Source organism: Podarcis melisellensis (genome assembly GCF_964234715.1).
Source record: "Podarcis melisellensis genome assembly, chromosome: 9".
In the NCBI taxonomy this organism is placed as follows: Eukaryota; Metazoa; Chordata; class Lepidosauria; order Squamata; family Lacertidae; genus Podarcis; species Podarcis melisellensis.
This window is the reverse complement of record NC_138541.1, coordinates 15426689-15450013: the sequence shown is the minus strand read 5'-3', so window position 1 is coordinate 15450013 and position 23325 is coordinate 15426689. Positions and strand designations below refer to the sequence as shown.

Below are 23325 nucleotides of genomic sequence, written 5' to 3'. Positions count from 1 at the left end.
AGCCTGGCTGAGTCAGTGAGGCGGCAAATGTGCTTGGGACTGTATCGCTCGACGGCTACAGATGTTTCCGCCTAAAAACGTGGAGCGTTCTTCGATGCTCCAGTTTTAAAGTACCTAGGACGACCATGTCAGGATCTGACTGAGGGCAGATCCAAGACTAATATTCTGTTTCCTTCAGTTGCAAAAAAACACAATTATTTTTAATGACATAGCTTTTTCAAGTGTTCAGGGCCCCTTTGAAGCACAAAGCTGTAAGGGACACCCCAGGGTCATCCAGTCCAGCCCCCCTTCAATGCAGTTTCCACAACAACCCTGCGAGGTAAGTCAGCATTATTATTACCCATAGATAGAGAGCCGAGGTCGAGAGAGTGCCTTTGCCTAAATTCGCGCCGTGAATACATGGCAGGGGCGAAATTTGAACCGGGTACCTCTTTAGCCACCATGATTCAGCTACTCCGGCTGCTGGTTTCCATGGCAGCTGATAGGCAGAGAGATACATTGCCTTTGAACCTGGACGTTCCATTTTAGTTGCCACGAGTAATAACTGTTTATAAAAGGTAAAGGTCCCCCTGCCCGTACGGGCCAGTCTTGACAGACTCTGGGGTTGTGCGCCCATCTCACTTAAGAGGCCAGGGGCCAGCGTGACAAAGCTGCAACTGGTGAGCCAGCGCAGCACACGGAAACGCCGTTTACCTTCCCGCTAGTAAGCGGTCCCTATTTATCTACTTGCACCTGGGGGTGCTTTCGAACTGCTAGGTTGGCAGGCGCTGGGACCGAGCAACGGGAGCGCACCCCGCCGCGGGGATTCGAACCACCGACCTTTCGATCGGCAAGCCCTAGGCGCTGAGGCTTTAACCCACAGCGCCACCCGCGTCCCACAATAACTGTTTATAGATCCCCATAAATTTTATCTGCTCATTCTGCCGCCGCCCCCCTCACCTGGCCACTAGTTTAAGTTCTTAACTGTAGCGGGTAGCTTGCCATTTAGAGACATGTGATCCAGCCTTTCACCTTGCATTCCTGATTATTATTTTTTAAAGACACATCACTCCCAGTTCGTTTGTTGCGCCTTTAAACCTGCAGAGGCTGCTCCTTTGCGCTTGCCTTAAAGCAAGAAAACGGGCTCGTGCATCTTGCTGTCTTTTCTCCAGGGGAAACATATGTGGGTGGTTCTCTCCCCCCCCTTTATTTTGCAAAGTTGTTTTTTTAAAAACAAGTATCCCCCACCCCCGCTCCGCCTGCAATAGAATCGTACGAGGTGGAACTTGCGGCGGCCCTTCCTTCCGGGTCTCGCGTTCACAGTCGCGTTTCTCCTTAAGGCGATGTTCGGTGCACACCAGGGTGCCTGTTTCTAGAAGAATCGTATGGAAGGAAGCCGTTGGCGGCAGCAGCAGCAACAGCTTCCTCCAGCGCTCTCGGCTGGCTGCGGTGCAAATGGCGCTTGCTTGCTCGAACAGGAAGGCGGGCTGGGCTGGTGCAGACGGAGCTGCGCAACAGCGGCGTCAAATGTTGGAAACCGCCGGGTTCTAGAACGCGAGCCCGGGGAATTCCAATTTGGAACGCGGATTCGAATTTGGAACGCAGCTGAAGCCGCTGGAAGAACGCCTGCTGTTCATCTCGCGGGGGGAAGGGAGGAGAGGCGTGGCTCGGCGCTCTCTCTCTCTCTCTCTCTCTCTCTCTCTCTCTCGCCTTCTCTCTTTACACGCAAGGAGGCGGTGTCTTCGCTCTGGTGGAAGAGAAAATTTTCCAACTTGCGTGACGCAACCGATACGCCCATGGTGCCCTCCTGGTGGTGCAGCAAAATAATAATAATAATTGCTAGCGCATTTGCAAAACTAACCATGATCCAGGGGATGCGTTCAAATTGAATTGGGACCGCGTGTTGAGATCCCTGCATTGGCCGCTATGACCCTCGGGGGGTTCTTCCGAGTCTGATTCCTTTTGCTATTCGTGGAAGCAGAGACACACCCCTGCGCCGACGTCAGGAGTTGTGCCCGCCTCAGTTAGGACCCCCTCTCCAATATCTCTCCCCGGAGACCTCTGGAGTTGCTCCTCCTTGTAGCCTGTTGACCTGCTTTCTCCTAAATCTGTCAGTAGTGCAAAGGTGAAGTTGCTTCCATATGGCAAGCCCTTTCTTCCTGGGCAGCTTTGTGGACCCTGTTCAAAGGAAGAGGGCAGATAAATGGCCTGGGAGGGATGATAGTAGTGAAGCCAGCCCTTTCAGGGAATGTGTTGCCTGCCCCACCCCCCTTTGCATTTTATTTAAGGGCCCACCAAAATCTGGAACGAGCTCTGAATCTTTGCTTGAGACCTTTTGTGTAGGGGATCCGAGTACTCAAAGTAATTTGCTGTGGGCGGGAAAGTGGATTTCTCCCTTTGTCCATTGCCATTCCAAAGTGTTCTGGATTGACCTTTGAGACCTTACTTGAAAGTAGTATTAGACAGGGAGGTATTTTTCCTATGGTGGCTCCATGCTTTTCAAACTCTTTGCCTAGACAGGTATGGCTCTTAGCTTTTTGCCATTTAATAAGACCTTGAGGATTCCCGCTTCTCCCCTCCCCCATGATTTTTAGTTGGTATTTATTTTAGTTGTTTGGTATTTAGCTGCCACTTTTAAAATTCTTCGGTTTGCTCCATACTTTCCCGTGCGGATTTAATGTTTTATTGCTGCTATAACCTGCTTTGATGTCTTAGTGTGGTTTTTTCAAATTGCATTTTTATGGCTTGCAAATTGCCCTGCGGGTGAGTTTTGTGTTTTTATATCCTGCGAGTCACCTTGGTTAATCCCGAAAGGCGGCTTGTATAAGAATCTAAACAAATTAAAGTTTATGTCCAAATGCTCAAAGGCAGGCTTCCTCAAACTCGACCCTCCATATGTTTTTGGCCTACAACTCCCACAATCCCTAGCTAGCAGGACCAGTGGTCAGGGATGATGGGAATTGTAGTCACAGAACATCTGGAGGGCCAAATTTGAGAAAGCCTGCTCAGAGGTCTCTTCTCTCCACCCTGCCCCATTTGATCCTTGCCAACAACTGGAAGGTAGGTTAGGCTGCAAGAGAGGAACCATTCAAAAGTCACTGAGTGAGCTGGAATGAGAATTTGAACCCAGGACATTCTGCTTTTCAGTTGGCATATTTCACAAAGTATCAATAAGGTAGATTTGCCTTTAAATGCAAACTGAATCAAATTCCTCCCGCCTTCTTAAGCGGATTGTAATCTCTTGTTGCCAGTTGGCATTGAATGCACTAATCCTGCTGGTCCCATTGCAGGGCTGAGAAAATAAAGCACCCACGAGCCAGCATTAGATGTGTTAGTGACTGCTTTGTACAGGTTTGACTTTGAACACATGCAAGCATCACATAGGCAATTGTGACTTGCCCAGCCCATAAACCCTGTGCAAGGCATCCTATTGTTTGGCTGGTCTTGAATCAAGATCCTGCAGCAGTGACAGCCAGGTAAATCCTTAGGAGTGCATGAGTTGCTCAGCTTTACATGCGAGTATGTTCTTAACTTGGGGCTTAAAGCTATAAATAGCTTGCAGGGTTCAATTTGTTGAGAGAGTCTGAAAGCCTGGTAACTACAGTGGTACCTCAGGTTGCATACGCTTCAGGTTACATACGCTTCAGGTTACATACGCTTCAGGTTACAGACTCCGCTAACCCAGAAACAGTGCTTCAGGTTAAGAACTTTGCTTCAGGATAAGAACAGAAATTGTGTTCCGGTGGTGCGGCGGTAGCAGGAGGCCCCATTAGCTAAAGTGGTGCTTCAGGTTAAGAACAGTTTCAGGTTAAGAACAGACCTCTGGAACGAAGTAAGTACTTAACCCGAGGTACCACTGTATGCAGATTATGTGGAAAGCTATGTCTTTAAACAGGTGATGGGACAAGGGACTTCAAAGGGAAGTTATTTTGCACCTCCCCCTTCTCAGGAGTGAAGTTTTTCTTACAGCAGTAATCCACACATTTATACACCCTGTAGTCCAGCCTTTTCTCAGCCTTGAGTCCCCCAGATGTTGTTGGACTACAACTCCCAGCATCCCATCATGGTGACTGGGAGCGACCGCCGAGACCACATAACACTGGTCTTGAAAGACCTACATTGTCTCCCACTATGTTTCCGAGCACAGTTCCAAGTGTTGGTGCTGACCTTTAAAGCCCTAAACGGCCTCGGCCCAGTATACCTGAAGGAGTGTCTCTACCCCCATTGTCCAGCCTGGACACTGAGATCCAGCTCCGAGGGCCTTCTGGTGGTTCCCTCACTGCAAAAAGAGAGGTTACAGGGAACCAGGCAGAGGGCCTTCTCGGTAGTGGCCCCCGCCCTGTGGAACGCCCTCCCATCAGATGTCAAAGAGATAAACAACTGTCTGTCCTTTAGAAGACATCTGAAGGCAGCCCTGTTTAGGGAAGTTTCTAACGTTTGATGTTTTAGTCATAGTGTGTTTTTAATCTTTGTTGGAAGCCTCCCAGAGTGGCTGGGGAAGCCCAGCCAGATGGGCAGGGTACAAGCAATAAATTATTATTATTATTATTATTATTATTATTATTATTATTATTATTATTATTATTTATCCCTAGCTAGCAGGACAGGCAGTCAGGGACCCAGTTGGGGGCCCAGGATTGAGAAAAGCCTGCTCCTAGTCACTGTGAGAGGTTTTTTGAAGCATGGAGGGAGTGATCCAAATTTCCGCACTGTAGAAACTTTCCTGGTTTCAAAGAATTTACATAAGCAATGCCTTGTAGCTTTTGGCTGCACTCTGAAGCAAGGTCATTCCTCTATAATCTTCCCACCTCAGCTTGTGTGAAAAGAAAACTTCCGCTGAACCTGTTTTAACCCTTCAGGCACTACTGGGTGTTTACACACCTTTGCTGAAACATTCTTCTGAGCAGTAGGTGGAAAATTCCACCACCAGCAGCGAGCCAAAATCCCCAGAGGTAGGATCAGTTTCCTTTGGAAATAGGTCAGAACACTTAAAGGTAAAATTGTGATTTTTTGGTATTGGCTCTGATCACATTGGTGAACTTCTGGGACTCAGTAACCCCCCACCCCAAGTAATATTCGCTTTCTGCAGCTTTCTGCAGTTATTTGACTTATTTCCCCTCTGCTGCTGATTCCTGACCCTTGTGTCTTCCCTTCCTTTTGCTTGTTCCTAAGCAGCAGGTGCGGGTGGCGCTGTGGTTTAAACCACAGAGCCTAGGGGTTGCCGATCAGAAGGTCGGAAGTTTGAATCCCTGCAATGGGGTGAGGTTGAATGTTTGAATCCCCGTGACGGTGTGAGCTCCCGTTGCTCGCTCCCTGCTCCTGCCAACCTAGCAGTTCGAAAGCACGTCAAAGTGCAAGTAGATAAATAGGTATGACTCCAGTGGGAAGGTAAACCGCGTTTCTGTGCGCTGCTCTGGTTCGCCAGAAGCGGCTTAGTCATGCTGGCCACATGACCCAGAAGCTGTACGCTGGCTCCCTCGGCCAATAAAGCGAGATGAGCACCGCAACCCCAGAGTCATCTGCAACTGGACATAATGGTCAGGGGTCCCTTTACCTTCGAACAGCAGGTAGGCAAATGTGCTCCTCTAGGAAGGCATAGCCCCCCAATGAAAGTTCCTAAGATGGAGCAACTTCATTTAAAAATTAATACGTTTATATAGGCCACTTTTTCTTCCAGGGAGCCAATTCTTGTAAGTTGGCGTTCCACAACATCTGGAGGGGTGGCAGGTTGTTTATCCCAACGCTGAAGGCACCCTAGTGTCTGTATTGGGAATTATAGTGGCCGGGTGGGGGCGGTGGATGAATGACTGAGTTCATCTTTAGAATTTTCTCCAACTGGAAAACTACCTGGGAGGCCAGCTCAGATGGCTGCACTACCTGAAGAGGCAGGACTTGGGAAGACGAAAGGTGGAGTTGCAACTCTTTCTTCTCCTTGGGAACTGTGTAGTCTGGTGACCTGGTGCCATTACAGGTCCAGACCTTTATATAAATAAATGTTGGCACAGCAACAGCGCTGGCTCAGTTACCTCTTGCCCTGTGTCCAACAGAGAACAGATCTCCATACTTACCCCTGCAATCATTGAGTGTGGAGGTTGAGGTTTCTATTACCTTTTCATTCTGCCCTGATTCAGAGTAGCTGTTCTTTTCTTCACCCCATTTTATCCTTTCACTTGCTAACGCTGTAATTTAGAAAGTGACCAGCCCCAGGACTACTCATCAATTTTCTGGGGGGAAGATTTGAATCTGGGTCTTCCTGTGGAGATGACACAGAGGGTTGTAGCATTCCTGAGCTAGAAAACACAGAACACCTTTTTTGAGTTCCGAACTCGGATCCCTGTGTGAAATTACCGTATTTTTCGCTCTATAAGACGCACCAGACCACAAGACGCACCTAGTTTTTGGAGGAGGAAAACAAGAAAAAAAATATTCTGAATCTCAGAAGCCAGAACAGCAAGAAGGATCATTGCGCAGTGAAAGCAGCAATCCCTCTTGCTGTTCTGGCTTCTGGGATAGCTGCGCAGCCTGCATTCACTCCATAAGACGCACACACATTTCCCCTTACTTTTTAGGAGGCAAAAGTGAGTCTTATAGAGCAAAAAATACAGTATATTCTCTGAACCATACTAGCTAACTGAAATTGGAAGTCTTGACTGACTGCCACTAGTAGCCAACTTGGGCTCATTCTGTGGAACTTTGAATTCTACAAGTGTCACATAGTGTTAAATTTGCATTGGTAAGGAGTCATTCTCTTGGCTGGCAGCACTGTACTCTTGGAACTCCCTGCCTGTTGACATGAAGCAAGCACCATCGCTGCATTTTACTAGATGCCTGCTGAAAATATTCTCTTTCAGCTGGCCTATCCAGAAACATAATCTGGTTCAAAGAATCATATGGAAGGGACCACTAGGGTCTACTCAAGCAGCCCCCTGCAATGCAGGAATCTTTTACCTGGGCTTGAACCCATGACCCCAGGTCTACCAGCTGAGCAATTCCAGCAGTCAATATGGTTACAATATGGTTTTATTGTTTTTAGATGAGTTTAATAGTCTTTAGACATTTTAAACAAGTTGTATGTGTATTCTTGATTGTATTTTTTAAAATCACCGATGTGTTTGCTGCCCTGGGCTCCTTTGCGAAGGAAAGGCAGGATATACATTTAATTTTTGTTGTTTAGTCGTGTCTGACTCTTCGTGACCCCATGGACCAGAGCACGCCAGGCACTCCTGTCTTCCACTGCCTCCCGCAGTTTGGTCAAACTCATGCTGGTAGCTTTGAGAACACTGTCCAGCCATCTCGTCCTCTGTCATCCCTTCTCCTTGTGCCCTCCATCTTTCCCAACATCAGGGTCTTTTCCAGGGAGTCTTCTCTTCTCATGAGGTGGCCAAAGTATTGGAGCCTCAGCTTCAGGATCTGTCCTTCCAGTGAGCACTCAGGGCTGATTTCCTTCATAATGGATAGGTTTGATCTTCTTGCAGTCCATGGGACTCTCAAGAAAATTAAGTAAATAAACATAATATTCACTCACCTGTCTTATTCTAACTATAGGTTCAGTATTGTTGATGTGAACGGAGCCTTATTTCAGTGCAAATGCTGGGCGTTTGCAGTCTGATTTGTTTTTGGTGAATGCGAGTTAAACATCAATGAGAAGTGCTCAGCTGTGACCGGCCCATGCCTGTTGTACATTTGACTATCAAAACTCACAAGAGCAAACATGCATTTCATTAGTTGGGAGTTGACATTTGATAGGGTACACTGAAATGAGTTTCCTTTGCTTTCATTCAGCTTTGATTGAAAAGAAAGGAAAGACATGTCTGGCACGCAGGAGTCTTAAAACTGGGTTGCTGAGTCACGGGACCGATCTGGTCCAGCAAGAAAACTGCTAGCACATTTGCAAAGCTATGTAGGGTCCAGTGCTGTTTCAAGTTGGATAGGGGGCTGTGTGTTGAGATTGGGATTGTACTAATGACCTCCAGGCGATGCACTTTCCCCCGGCTGCTAATATGTCCTAACTCCATAGAAAACATCAACACAAACTTTCTTTTTTGTTTCCCCTCCCTAGACCAGATCTCTTTATTCTGGGGATATTCTGAGACCCGCTTCCCACGGTTCTCTTCTCCGCCCCAACACCTGCGGATCCCAAGTTATGTCCACTGCTCTAATTAATCTGGTTAGAAACGGAGGCCACCAGGTGAGGAGGAGAGCGCTGCTGACATCGCGCCTGTTGCAAGACGACAAGCGGGCGGCGGCTATTTGCCCTAGCTCCACCAGCGTACGCCGGACATCTCGCTTCGACTTGGACGGCAGCGGCCGCCCGGCCACGTGGGACTCCTTCGGGATCTGGGACAACCGCATCGATGAGCCCATCCTCCTCCCACCAAGCATAAAATATGGGAAGCCCATCCCCAAAGTCAGCTTGTCCAAGGTGGGCTGCGCCAGCCACATCGGGAAGCGGAAGGAAAACGAAGACCGCTTTGATTACGCCCAGCTGACCGACGAGGTCCTGTATTTTGCCGTCTACGATGGACACGGTGGTGTGGCGGTAGCGGACTTCTGCCATAAGCACATGCAGGGATTCATCCAGTGAGTACATGAATTCTCCTTGGGGCTTTTTTTAATTATAGTGGGGTAGAGGGGTAGAGGCAAGGGCTGCGGGTGGCGCTGTGGGTTAAACCACAGAGCCTAGGACTTGCCAATCAGAAGGTCGGCGGTTCAAATCCCCGCAACGGGGTGAGCTCCCATTGCTCCTGCCAACATAGCATGGCTTCATAAGCCTGTGCTGCTTAAAATAATTCAAAGAAATTATTTGAAATGTTGTTTTTTCCAGAGGCTTTCTCACTGAGGAGCAGAACATGGAATTGGTATTGATGAAAGCGTTTTTAGAAATAGACAAAGCATACGCCAGGCATGCTCAGTTGTCTGCGGATGGTAAGTAAGAAGCTTGTTTCCATTCAGCCGTAAAAGACAGGAGAAAAAGAAATTCATGTGGCAACCACTGTTTTTTCTATTGAAACTTGAGGCTGGCAGTTGTAGAGAGAGAACGCCAAGTAAAATATAGAAGGACTTGCTAAAATCCTGTTTTTACAAGGTTAGCATGGCTTCATAAGCCTGTGCTGCTTAAAATAATTCAAAGAAATTATTTGAAATGTTACCTTCAAGCAGATTTGTCCACAGCTGATTTTCCACCGCGAGACTATACACAAGTTTCTGTGTAAGTCAGTGGGACTTAAGTTTTGAAAAGGTACGTTGAGCTGTTGAGCTAAAATGACTGGGATCTAGAAGGTTGCGATGAACAAAAACGTATTTCCATTTGTTAAAAAATCTCTGTGTTGATGCACCGACCTGCACTTAACAGAGGTGATGTTGGCTAACGTCATTGGCATGGACTAAGCAATTTAAGGCTAGGCTATAGTCTTACTTAAAAGCAAGGGCCATTGATCTCCAGTATCTTCACATAATAGCGGTTGGACTGATGGGGTGCCAATTCTGTGTTAAATGCAAGGTGCTATCCAACTTACTCAGGTTTTTAAATTCAGCGGAGACAGGCCTGCAATGTTGTTGGCCTCATGTTATGGCTCAGGCTGTAGATAACTTGATGAAAAGAAGCACACATGACAATGCGCTTTTCTATCACCTTTTGATAACTGTCCCAAACACAACATCTAGCTTGATGGTAGAATACATTTTTACATGAAGCAGACCCTGGATCTTCCCATTAGGATGGGAAAGACTCCTGTCTGACACCCTAGAGAGAGACTGCTGGCTTATAAGAAAATATTAAGATAAACCTTATGTCTGATGTTCCAATACAGCTTCATAAGTTCTTCCTTGGTGGCTCTTTGCATCTTGCTTTCTCATAAAATATAACATGCCTGCCAGCCCAATGCCTAATCTCGTTCTCTTGCTAATGTATTGTTTAGTTTTACATGGATTAATTATTATTGCTCACCAAATTAAATAGATACTTCTTGATGCAAAAATATATTAAATGACAGCAATTTTTGTCTCATGTATATCACTATAAGCAATCTTAATGAAAGCATTTGTTTAGCTTAGTATCCTTCTTGGATGGCGGACATATTGCATAGCCAGCAAGGACACTTTTACAGATCTAGCCTACAATTCTGCCCTTATTCTGTTGAGACTAAGCCCTTTGAACACAATGTGACTTGCTTATGAGAAAGTATGCTTGGGATTGGGCCGCATGGTTGCAATCATAGAATTGTAGAGTTGGAAGGGACACTGAGGCCAACCCCTTGCAATGCAGGAATCTCAACACGTGGTCTCTCATCCAGTTTGAAACCATACCGGACCCTGCTTAGCTTTGCATATGTACTAGCAGTTTTATTGCTGCCTATACATCATTGATGGTGAACCTCTGGCCCACAAAGCCTAATTACACCTCGCAAGCAGTTTCAATCAGACTATGCCTCCCTCCCCACACAATCAGAAGTTTAAAATATGTCCCTGGGCCGTCAATTTACAGATGCTTTATTACAATCAGACTTGTAGTTAATGCGCTTTTTGGGTAGTCTGAGTCTTGTTTTACAATGTTGATTTAGTAATGACAGTATAGTTAGTAATAAAAATAAAAAAGGTGTGGTGTAATTTTTTTGTTTCCTCGTCTTAAGAAGTTGCCAATCAAAACCATGATTTTTAAATTCTTTAATATGTTAACCTGCAACACTGAAGAAGTGAAAGAGCTGCAGAAACTTGCCTGTTTTTAATGTTCAGATTTGTAATTGTGACACCAAACTTGGATGCATTTGCTACATTTATCTACCAGGCCATTGCTCTGAAGTGAACAGGAATTATGCCTTGCATGTGTCCTACTCACCTTAGTGTGGCTGTGCAACTAAATTCCCTGGGTATTGTAATTACAGGCTACTGGAGATGGTGGTCTTTTAATGTTAAAATTGGTTGGAGCACAGTAGCCGCAGTGCCCTTTAAAGTATACAACTTTGCCTAATGCAAATGGTTGGGATTTTTGGACAAATAACACCTAGGCAAATGCGTAAGTGGGTTTTACTCAGTTAAAAACTAGAAGCCGAAAAACAAACCCACCCCAGTATTTCCCCCCTCCCTGGTGATTGATTATATTTGCCCAGGTCAGATGTGCACAGTGCAACTAATAAAACCGCTTATTTTGCCAGTCTCCTTTTGGGACTTTATAAAATGTTCCTTTTAAATGTCTTTTTAGAGCTGTGCAATTCCAAACTTCATAATGCCTCGCCGAGTGTTTGAACGGCAGGAGGTGTGCAGATAGATTGGCTTAGTAACCAAGCCATGGTTGCTATCGGAGACGGATGCGTAATAAAATTGGCTGCAATAATATACCCCCATAACATTCTTGAGTTAAGAGGGAATGCTTCTCTCTCTTTTGCAGCTCTGATCATCCCAAGTGTTGCAGGTTTCCTCTCTTTACTTTGAGCAAAATTCCTGGGTGAATTTCCTATTTGCCTCTGTGTACATGTTATTTATGGCAGACACTGTACCTGACCAACAGCTCTAGAATTGGAGGCCCGGGACTCTATGCTGGGCTTCAGTGGAAAGAGAGATCTGTGGTCCCAGGTGAAGGAGTCTGGCGGGTTCCTAGCCGGGACCAACGGAAGGTTCCCACAACCACTTTGTCACATTAGTTGTGACGACATGCTCTAAAAGGTGCCCAGTGAGTGTTAAGATACCTCTTGAAAGATTTTAGATGATAATATTTCTGTAGTAATATAATTTCTGTAGCTGTCTAGGAAGCAAACAAATTTTTGTTTTGTTTTAAAATAAGTTAATTAACTTGTGTTCTGAGCCAATGTGTTTTTATGCTGCTAGATACCTTTGGAATAAATGGTGGCAAACTGCTAGTGACTTTATGAATAGTGTGATTCCTTGATTTTGGAACTGCAATACTGCTTGCGGAACAAATCCACCTATTTGCATTTCTTTTCCTTTTTACATTCTCCCATCGTTCCAGTGGAGCTTGAAAAGGACTCCTGTACAAACTTCAGTTGATATGAGTGTATTGCCCAGCTTGTGGCATTTAAACAGAGGTGGTCAACCTGTGGCCGTCAGTGGTGTCGGACTCCAATTCTCGTTCATCCCAGGAAACATGGCTAATGGTCAGGCATGATGGGAGATGTGGTCTGGCATCATCTGACCCTAATGGTCCTTCCCATTATATACATTATACTTTTAAAGCACATTCAAAACATTTTCTTTCCCTCAAAGAATTCTGGGTACTGTAGTTTTCCACGCGCAGAGTTAGTTCCCAGCAACCCTTGACAAACCACAGTGCCCAGAATTCTTTGAGGGAACGAATATGCTTTGAAAGTATGGTGTGTACACAGCTTAGTCCACTCATTGTTTTGATCACTGTCCTCTGGACAGTTCGTCAACATCCGCCTTAAAATGTGGCACCCACAACTGGGCACTTGGAAGCAAAGCTTAGGAACAAAAAACATAGGGCTTCCCACAAAGTTTCCCTATTCATTTAGGAAGTGGAAGAGAACATTAAACTGAGGGCTGTGTTATTTCTTTGTGCTGAGTAGCTCAGGCTTTTAGGATCTACCTATCCAACAGGATAAGAGGGTCAATTACTTTAACTGCTTTTGCAGAGGCTATCTAGGAAGTTACTTTGCGCTCACTCCTGAGTGCTTTTAGTTATGCCCCTGGGATTCGCTGCAACACCCTCAGACATTGGGTGTGTGCATGCACACAAATCTCAGTGTGGTATTTGGAGAAGGGCTGTAGATTGCTCACCCCAAAAAGCCATGTTGTCAGGCTATTAACACTGTGCAAGAGGAGCAAAGATGTGCCTCTTTCCTGGTTTTGGGTGGCAAGATCACTCCAGCCTCTTACTACGGGGTTTGAGGGAATGAGTTGCCTTTCAGAGCAGTGATGCTAAGGTAACGTTTGGTTACAGATGCACATCCAAAAATGTGCCACTTACCTTTCCTTAATTTTATGGGCGTAAAAATAAAATAAAATAGCAACATCTGATAATTCCCACCCCAAACGAAGTCCGAAACTACCCTGGCATTTGTGCTTTCCAAGAGCGGAAAAACAAACCCACTGATTCAAGATGTCCTGCCACTGTACATTTGTATCTGATGTCTCGGGGTGTTTCCAAACAGGGGTTCATTATGGGATGGGTGCTCTGATTCATGAAGTTTTCCACAGCATTCGCCTGATGTCATTGCCATCAGACAGCTGCCAGTCCAGCCTACACTCCCCCCTCCCAAAATTTAATGTGGATTTGCAAATCCAACAAGTTAAAGAAAAAAGGCCTGTTGCAAACATCCCCCCCCCCTGAACTCGATGACCCCTTTGTCGTATTAAACCCCCATCTAGAAGCACCCATAATAGTCTCTTCCTGAAGTGGCGCTGCAGTTCGAAAAGCAAGGAATTGAATTGCGGTAAGGGAGTTGGGGGAACTAGAGGTGGCCTTCAAAATTTAGAGGGGAGTTGAGAAAGAAGGCAAAAAACTAGCTCAACCTTTTACGCCTTGCTGTGCTTTATTCATGTTGCTACTTAAAACAGGTATCTTACGAGCAATGCTAAAAAGTGTGGTTTGCCCCTCTCCGTTTCATGTGTAGTGCTTCTCCTTATTTAAGCACCTGCTTTGGAGTGTGTGGGAATGTTATTCAGAATGTTATTTAGAAGTAAGACGCACACCCAAGTCCATGTACGTCCAAAACACAAATAATACCAGGCTGAATGTGCTATAATGTCATGGCCACATTCAGCTTTCTGTGGTTGGAGGGTTGGACTTAAGGCGTGAGACCAGGGACTTGGCTATACAGCTGCAAATGCAACATTTTTAGTGCATTTTATTTGCATTATACAAATTTGACACTATATGGTCATGGTGAGCTTATGGCAAATTCAATATATTTTTCCAATTTATTTTTTTTAAAGCATTTTTATATGTGTCTATATTCCACCCAGGGCTCAAATCCCCACTCAACTATTAAGCTCCCTGGGTGACCTCAGGCCAGTCACTCACTTTCAGCCTGGCCTACCTCACAGGGTTCTTGTTATAAAATGGGGAGGAAGAGAAGCCATGTATATCACCTTGAACTCTTTAGAGGAAAGGTGGCATATGAGTGCAAGAAAACAAATACATTTCCTAATGATACAAAACATCCAAGAAGAGATGGGAGGAAGGGGAGAAATTATTCCATCAAAAATTGTTGGGCAACCTTACAAAGGCAGTTTTCAACAGCTGGTCAGCAAGCTTGTTGCAGTAAGAATACCTGTTTTAATTCATGACAGTATTGCCTAGTTTAGATTCCTCTTCTGTTGCTGTCCTTTTGTTTTCCTATCTATAACATCTCTATTCTGTGTTGCTTCCACTTCACAACAAAGCTTGATGCATTTGTTTTCCCCCCGCCCCTCAGGTGTTCAGTTCGCCTTTATTATTTTTTATTTTACTTTATAATGCATGCCACCCTTTCATCCGTAGATCTCAGGGTGGTTCACAACAAAGAAATACAGTATTGAAACACTTTAAGTTTGTGATATAAACAAGAACAAAAATACACAAACTAGTAGCTCTCCTCTCCCCCTTATTAAAAGATTGCCGTAGATTCTCTTGGCATTTCAGTTCAGGGGGCAAAAATAGGCATAACTCAGGACCTGGTGCCAGTGTTAGGAATTCAGGTCTATCAGTTGGGCACCATATGGGTCCATAAACCAGGGTCACACGCACCAGCAGAATGCATGGCTGCCATTTTGGGTCCAAGTGGCTTGAAAGTCCTATTTTTCAGTATGGCGTTTTGGTTGCTGATATTCATTCTGATAAAACAGAATGGATAGTGGCAGATAGCCAGGTGCGAAATGCGCCTGGTGAATTTCGAATGTCTGATCGCCTTCTTCTCATACCTTTCATAACTGGCTTAGTTTTCCTGTATCTGTACCCAAAAAGGAAACTGATCCAGCACCAAGCAGCTTTGCTACTGAGCACCCGGGAGTAAGGAGGAAGACTTTCCCACTACTTGTAAAACTTCAGCACCTGTAAAGCACATGCCAGTTTAATTAAACCACTTCAGAAAGCTGCTGTGTAAGGGCATTTGTTTAAGGCTCTGTAAAGGTAAAGGTAAAGGGACCCCTGACCATTAGGTCCAGTCATGGACGACTCTGGGGTTGCAGCTCTCATCTGGCTTTACTGTCCGTGGGAGCCGGCGTACAGCTTCTGGGTCATGCGGCCAGAGCAGCGCACGGAAACGCCGTTTACCTTCCCTCTAGAGCGGTACCTATTTATCTTTCACTTCGTGTTTTTGAACTGCTAGGTTGGCAGGAGCAGGGACCGAGCAACGGGAGCTCACCCCGTTGCGGGGATTCGAACCGCCGACCTTCTGATCGGCAAGCCCTAGGCTCTGTGGTTTAAGGCATAGCGCCACCCGCGTCCCTTTTAAGGCTCTGTTTTACTAGTTCGAGAATAGATGAGAACTCGCCACAGACTTCACCCAGCCCAAGCACCAACATGCCACATTTCCTTCCCACTGCATGGAGTCTTGTCAAAACATTACAGCTTTGTGTGCATGCCCCCACGTTGCTTGTTTCCTGTCTTTGTAGCTTTAGCTATAAATCAGTGACGCTTTACGGGTGGTTAAAGTTTTTTTAAGTTGAGTGGCAGCTTCATACATGGTGCTCAGGCCTTGACCGTCTCTCCTTACATGACGTTTTGTAGCCACCTTGCTGAACGCTGGGACCACGGCGACAGTGGCCTTGTTGCGCGATGGGATCGAGTTGGTTGTGGCCAGTGTTGGAGACAGCCGCGCCCTTCTGTGTCGCAAGGGGAAAGCCATGAAACTGACCATCGACCACACTCCGGAAAGGAAGGATGAGAAGGAAAGGTACTTCGCCAGAAACCTTGGGGTGGAGTTGTTGTTGTGTTTTTTTTTGGGGGGGATGTAAAATTTGTATCCCTTGCAAAGACTGCTAAGGAATGAAAACGAGCGGCTTTGGACAAATAGCTCTTTCACACAGCCAAGCTGTGGTTGGTGTCGCTTGCATAAATCAGTCGTGCTAATTGCTTGGATATGTACGACCATAGTGAACATTCCATCCTCTCTTCCTTTCCTACTTTGTGTGTTTGCACATGTGAAGAATCAAGAAAACCGGTGGTTTCATAGTCTGGAACAGCCTGGGACAGCCCCACGTAAACGGCAGGCTTGCAATGACCCGCAGCATAGGAGATTTGGACCTTAAGAAATACGGTGTCATAGCAGAACCAGAGACAAAACGGGTTCAGGTAAGAAGAGGCTGAGCATCTTCCTTTTCTACACCCTGACCTCATTTTCTTGTAAAGATGGCACAGCACTAAATAGCTGGCACTGCTACCATTCCTTAGAAGTGTTTCCCACTACCACTGCTCTTTCAGACTGTGGTACCCAGGCAGACCCTGCTATGGCCTGGTCTATACAGTATTTGGAACTGGGGGGGGGGGGTCCTGCCTAATCCCCCCCCAACAAAGCATGCTGAAAGAGCATTTGTGCATTGGATAGCATACAGAATGCATGTGGCAATAGAGCCACTTTTGCAGAGTTGTCAAGTGCCAGGGAGATGCATTTTTAGATATTTACCTATGCATCTCAGAATCTTTTCTTTCCTTGAGGTCCAGCTGGCTTTGAGAGGGAGGTGGGAGAACCACTACCGACCTCTGTTCCTGCCCAGTATTACTCACTTTCCCTTATAGGGTTAATGAGGGTGAGCCAGAGAGAGAGAGAGAAAGATCAGAATGCTACCTAGGTTAAAATTAATTGCCCTCCCTCTAAAGGTTAACTAGGCAGTTGAGGGCCAGCAGGATTGTAGTGTAACTGGGGCCGCTAAGAAGAAAGCTCAAAATTTTGCAGTAGTACAGTGGTACCTTGGGTTACAGACGCTTCAGGTGACAGACTCCGCTAACCCAGAAATAGTACCTCGGGTTAAGAACTTTGCTTCAGGATGAGAACAGAAATCACGTGGTGGCAGCGGGAGGCCCCATTAGCTAAAGTGGTACCTCAGGTTAAGAACAATTTCAGGTTAAGAATGGACCTCCAGAACAAATTAAGTTCTTAACCCAAGGTACCACTATATAAAAAATATACTAGTTGCCCCCTTCCCAAAACAAAATAACCCTATGGAAGACTGAACATGGTTGGCCACAGAATGCAAAGTGTGTGGGGTTTTTTTTTGGGGGGGGGGGGTAATATAAAACTAGAGGGAAGGGTAATGAAATTGAGGTTCATGGAAAGAGGGGGCTGATGGAACCCTGAAGAGGACCATACCGCACTGCAACACTTTGTTGCAGCTCTCACTTGTGGAATAGGTATGTTTGTGTTTGTATCACTACTGAAATCTGGGCATTTGGTATACTTTTGTTTGTGTGGCGTGTCATTTCAGTTGCACCATGCGAGTGACAGCTTCCTGGTCCTTACCACAGACGGCATCAACTTCATGGTGAACAGCCAAGAAATCTGTGACTTTGTTAGCCAGTGTCACGATCCCACGGAAGCAGCTCACCTCGTCACCGAGCAGGTAGGCGTTTCTGCTTTTCCAACACCAAAAACACCACCACCGACCAGTTTGAGCAAAGCCAGTTAAGTCCGCTTGATTCTTTTGGGGTGGAACAACCTCCTACAAACCAGTGATGAGACAAGCACAGTTTGTTAAATGTATATGGCAGTTGTGTTCCTGCAAGGAAAAATTCCCATTAGATTTTATTGTCTTCAACAGCTAATTGGAAGTAGCTGGTGTAACTCAGATACAGCACTTTCCTTTCAGTTGTGCCCTTGCTCAAGGACAGCAGGGACCCATATTCTTGCTTCACTGTCAGATATAAAGAGTTGCTTTTGGAAAGCAAATGCTGAAAAAGTCAACAGAACTGCTGCTGCAAATTTTTACCTGCTGGGAACTGTTCTCTTACTCAAACCGAGAAGATACTAATTTTGAACAACACAGGCAGTCAATGGATGTATTTTCTACCATATCTAGTCAGCTGGAATCCAAAAATAAATAAATCCATACACGACTGTCTGCATTGTTTTATTTTATTTTTTTGTAATATTTTTATTAATTTTAGCATACAAAAATTTTAAGACATACCACACAAATTATTATACATATATCCTTATTTGGACTTCCTCCAGCATCTCTGATAGCCTTCCGTCTTAATTATTTCTCCTCCAATTCTTAAATTAATATTGCCTTTACGTTTTCTAACAAATCATTTCTTCCTTTCCATTTTTACAATATTTCTTAAATTACTCCTCACAGAACTTCTTGTAGTCCTACAAACGTAATCTGATCATCGCAAATACTTTTCAGATAGTAAATTTAGTCCAGTCTTTGGTAAACCTCTGGTCTCACCGGTCTCAGATCCTTCCTGTTAGCTTATCTAATTCTGCGTAGTCCAATGTCTGCATTATTTCCCCCCAAAATCTGAAGATCACTGTTCCCCACATTTATTGATAGCGTAACTTAGGAGTAACTGGTGTGGGGTTCCCTTGGATGCTGTTGGACTCCAGTTCCCATCAGCCCTAGCCAGCAATGCCCAATGGTTAGAGGTTGTAGGAACTGCAGCTGTGTTAACCTGGTGGCATCCAGATGATGATGAACAAAATTGTAATTCCCCCCCTCCATTATGATGATTGTTATTAAACAGTATCCACCCCGTGTTAAAACTTCTGTGGGCTATTCTCTATCCTCCCACACCACCCTGTGATGCTATTGCCCCATGTTGAAATGCACAGACTTCTAAAAAGGTTCAACATGCAGAAATGTGCAGAGTGGGTGAAACTGGTGGGTAGCTTTTGTATCAACACCCTTATCAATCCGTTCCTGTTTATTAATAGTCACAGACTTCAGTTTCCAGAAAGTGTGTACTGATAACAAGATTAGCTTCAGATCCTGATTTTAGTAGTTTGTAAAACAGACCACCTCAGTGCAAGGCGCTTTATGGATTGTCCAGTTTGACTGATCCATCTAAGTCCATTTTATTTCTCTCCTGTTCGTCATTGACAATTGGGAAACTTGTGTATATATGCATACATTTCCTCTTTTGACAGAAGTGGATAAAATTTGAAGGCGGGGTAAGCCCTCCAGTGTAGGCAAAGTCTGCCAAATCACAGGCAAAGAAGTCCAATTGCTTTTGCGCCTTTGGGAGGTGCTTGGAATGGGGGGCTATAATGTAGTCATAATTTGGGGGGTGGGACTTCCCTTGAATTTGAATTATCTGGGGAATACATTAGATGCTTGCGGACACCAGTTCCCATCAGCCTCAGGCAATATGGCCAACAATTGGGGTGATGGGAATTGTATTCCAGCAGCATTGGGCAGGTCACAGTTTCCCCTGATTTTGGTAGGATTTCAAAACTCCAGATTGCCTGCATCAATTCTTAGTTGAAAGAATACAGCAGAACAGGGTGAAGGGCTAAAGCTTTGTGCCTTTTGCAATCTCTCCTTCAGGCCATACAGTATGGAGCGGAAGATAACAGCACCGCCATTGTCGTGCCGTTTGGAGCCTGGGGCAAATACAAGAACTCTGAGGTCAACTTCTCATTCAGCCGGAGCTTCGCCTCGAGCGGGAGATGGGCCTGAGTCGCTGCTGCTACAAGATGTGGACTGGACTGTCCTGTAGGAGGCCTCGCAAGGCAGAGAGCAGATCTGTAGATAGTTGCGTCCATCTCTCTCTCTCTCTCCCAGCACCTTGTGCTTTCTGCCTGGGTAGAAAACCATCGTTAACTTGATGTTGCCTCTTTAACAAACACGCCTGCTACTGCTTAATCTCAGAGCCAGCGATTTTCGCCCCCTCCGTCCAACGTAGATAATTCTGTCTGGTTCTTTGGCACAGACAAGATGCTGGCTCTCTGCACTTGGCTGACACACCCTCTGAAGGGGTTTTTAACCAAGTGTTTCTTATGCACAGCGTATGTTTTTAGAGGATGAAAGAGAGAGAGCGAAGAGGCCAAAGGGGCTCTCTTAATTTGCACAGTGCGAAAGGGAGCAAGCGCACAAGGAGAGAAAAGGTGGCATTTCATCTTCTCCGCTCTCACAAGACTTTCCTTCCCTATTTGAACAGAAGTAAGAGAAAGCCAGGAGATTCAGAGGCAAAGTGGCTGGCTGTGCTTGGCTTTGCACCAGGTTAACCACCAAAGCTGACTTTGGTTTTGGTTAGTCCAGTTCTGGAGAGAAAGGGATCTTGGTCTCGGGGTTAAGACTCCGTGCAGTGGAAGTCAAACAGCAAATATCAGCTGTGTGTATGTGTGTAATGTCCTGTCTTTAAGTCCAATTTCTCATAAGCAGAATGTGGCTTTTACACTTGGGCTGACGCCCATGTCTATTCCTCTGTCTGTGGGTTTATAATTGGAGAACCACGCCATAACTCTCAAGGCAGAAGTGGACACAACACTAACAGGGATTGTGGCAATCGTCACATTTCTTCCAAAAGGCGGAAGCAATGTAGGTTTTCTGTATTTATTTGTTTTTTCTTTAAATATACCAATACTAAGAAATCCCCCTTTTTTTAAAAAAAAAATACTACTTTTCAGGAGCTAAACTCTTTGAAAGAACATCTTGTTCTTCAGTTCTTTTTTAGATGTTGCTTTTCTTTCAGAGCCACTGAAAAATGCTGTCCGAGACGCACAGGGTTAACTTGGATGGGGACATGTTGCCCAGTGGGTATTCAGTGTTCAATTGCACAGCGGTTGAAGTTCCTAAGGGATTTCTCTTCCTCCCCACAAGTTAGCAAGAAGTTGAAGATACACTTTGGAAGGGAGATTTTTGTAAGGGAACGGGTAGGGTTATATTTGGACTTGCCACTGATTTTAATCAGAACTTCACTTTAGAAGCAAATGCTGGAGGGAAGCAAAATATTTAAATGAGGTAAGTAGAGTTTCTCCAGGAAATTCTACACTCCCCCACTTCAAATGTAACACGGGGGGACTAGGGGAACAATCCGCATTCCTTGGCAGGACTTCAACAGGTTGCATGTAATCGAGAAATTCCGCAGGCCAAGAATATGATCCAGAGTGTTGTGTCACAGAGACCATTCACACCTCTGGATCATGGGTAGCCAACATGGCAGCTGCAGGTATTGTGGACTGCAGATCCCATAATCCTGACAATTGGCCATGGTGGCTGGGTCTGCTGGAAGATGGAGCCCCCGAACACCTGGTATATACTGTCTGTACTAGAGGCTGTCCACAATAGTTCTTCATTTCTGATGTAGATACTTTGAACATAAATACTTGGAATTGAAAACGACCACCCCAAAGCAGTAAGAGGTGTTTCACAGTGGGACGTTCTCCCTGGAAAGGTGGTGGACCTTCATTGAAGGTTTTCAAGCAGGGGTTGTATGGGCCTTCAGACATGGGTGCTTTAGTTGAGATTCCTGCATTGCAGGGGTTTGGACTATAGATGATCCACAAGGCCCCTTCCAACTCTACAATTCTGTGATTCTACGAAAACCCAGAATTAAGCCGCTATAAAGTTACCTGGCACTGAGGTGTAGCAGTGCTGAGCTCTTTTAGCTGAACCCTGATCGCAATGTGAACCCCTGGACTTGCTGCTTGATGCCAGTACTATAATTAGAGCCACACCTTTTGCATAAATCATTCCAGTTTCACTTCTGCACAGCTGTTCACAAAGCTTTCTTGGGCCATGTACCTGTTGAAAACCACAAAGTACTTCGGAAACGGTGCCCTGGGTCCTGTTCTGGTGTTATCTTGTGTGTATTCTACATGTTTGTATATATGATATATAGAGAGAAATGATATATCTACTTTATAAGTAAAAGAATATGTTAAAAAATGTTTGCATCCAGTGCTGTTTCGCTTAGTCCCTGCAACGGCACATATGAAAACGGTTTCCCTCTTTGCTACTTCCCAGATTGTTGGGACCTGGGCTGAGAAAGGGCTAAAGTGTATGTCCCTATAGAGTCAAGGTGATGCATTATCCCATGTGAGGAGAACATTGACCTCTCTCTCAGTTGGGGTTTGTTGCCCTTGGAGATCTTGTATAAAAACAGCAACCTTTTGTGCGCGTCCAATTGATGCACAGCCGCTGAAGCGTGGGTCATTTGGGATCTGGAAGGGTGTGGAAGAGTGGGCTTATGCGCACTCCATTGACATGCACGGGGGCCAGGAACAGAGAGCCCCCCCCCACAAAATGGTCACTGTCTGTCTCCAAATTTGGCTACCTAGTTATGTGGCATTGTGTTAATCGGATGATCCCTCATTGGTTGGGATTGTTCCATTGGCTCAAAGGCTGCATTAGAAAAAACATTTGTCACAGTCCCAACAAAGCTTCTGCCACCAGCACTTAACGGTCTTCTAGCCCACTAATGTGTACTGGCACATATGGAATAAATGCAGTAGTAGCATTTCCCAAACTGCTTGCACAGAAATAACCACCAGTGGCTACCTGCAAAGAGGCATTGACGGTGCTGTATGCAAACTGCGCCCCAGGCCTTGTTTTTGTTGGCTGAAAATGCCTTTTCTTTCATTGTGTGCCGGAAGAACTTTGCCTGTATTTTGCACAGAACCTGGAGCTTTGGTAAGCGAAAGGGTGGTTGATTTGGTTACAAGGGCTTTGATCAAACTAAATGTTGGCAGTGGGGAGCAAACTTAAAAGTATTCAACCAAACTGAATTAATAGGTGCTAGTTTTTAGGGTGGGTGAGTGTGTTTCTGAGACGGGATGGGGGAAGTTCAGTTGCTTTTGATATTACTAAACCATAGATCCTTTTATCACGTTGCTGAATGTACTAGAGAGAGGGAGCTCCTCTTCTGGAGTGTCAAATTTGGAAGGTTGCAATGCCACCCCAAAGGCGAGATGACAATGTAAGGAAATTCCTGGATATGTAGAGTGTGACTTGGCAGCTTCATGCATCATAACTGACTTGTTGGAAATACTGAAGTGCACTTGTGTAAATTGTGTTGCATACTTTTTGCCTTGGCGAGAATGTAGATATTTGAATGTTGATTGTTCAGGATCTGGGGGAGCAAGCAAACTTGTTGGGTGGTCCAAATGCAGGCTCCCCCCCAGTTGCATTTTTTGCAGAGACTGTTGGCAGACCATGGTTAACTGTTTCCGCACTGGGGCTTAATGAGAAATGCAGCGACTCCCTCGCTCTCTGTCAGGAATGTCTGCCGAAGGCAACATCACGGTCTGCTAGCACATATGTTTAAAACAACAACAGCAGTGTGTACGATTATCAAAGTTTCTTAATGGTCGCTGTGATTGGATGTGGACATTTCTATTGTGGATTCTGTGGCTCAGCTGCTGCATCATTTTAAACAGTTGCTTTGTTTACAAAAATTACGTGGAAGCAGGTTGGAGATGGAAGAGTATTTTAATAAACAGCTTGCTCCTAAGG

At 45.3% G+C, this 23325-nt stretch overlaps 1 protein-coding gene across 3 annotated transcripts; it reads left to right on the top strand.

Moving 5' to 3' along the window:
* The first annotated feature begins 3363 nt into the window (after nucleotides 1-3363).
* On the top strand, nucleotides 3364-23325 carry PPM1K (protein phosphatase, Mg2+/Mn2+ dependent 1K). Of its 3 annotated transcripts, XM_081925212.1 has the most exons (8): nucleotides 3438-3455; nucleotides 4839-4973; nucleotides 8039-8559; nucleotides 8804-8904; nucleotides 15659-15824; nucleotides 16078-16222; nucleotides 17353-17487; nucleotides 19417-23325. In XM_081925212.1, exons 3-8 carry the CDS (start codon nucleotides 8123-8125, stop codon nucleotides 19546-19548), a joined length of 1116 nt encoding a protein of 371 aa, XP_081781338.1. In that variant the 5' UTR covers nucleotides 3438-3455; nucleotides 4839-4973; nucleotides 8039-8122; the 3' UTR covers nucleotides 19549-23325. The 3 variants fall into 3 exon arrangements, with proteins under 3 accessions (XP_081781337.1, XP_081781338.1, XP_081781336.1); XM_081925211.1 differs by lacking the exon at nucleotides 4839-4973 and having other exon boundaries at nucleotides 3364-3455; XM_081925210.1 differs by lacking the exon at nucleotides 4839-4973 and having other exon boundaries at nucleotides 3442-3498.

Excerpts from the sequence above, each read along its gene's own strand:
- PPM1K (XM_081925210.1), top strand. Across the intron at positions 16,223-17,352 it reads CAGAGACAAAACGGGTTCAG|TTGCACCATGCGAGTGACAG; the intron begins GTAAGAAGAGGC and ends GTGTCATTTCAG. Across the intron at positions 17,488-19,416 it reads CTCACCTCGTCACCGAGCAG|GCCATACAGTATGGAGCGGA; the intron begins GTAGGCGTTTCT and ends TCTCTCCTTCAG.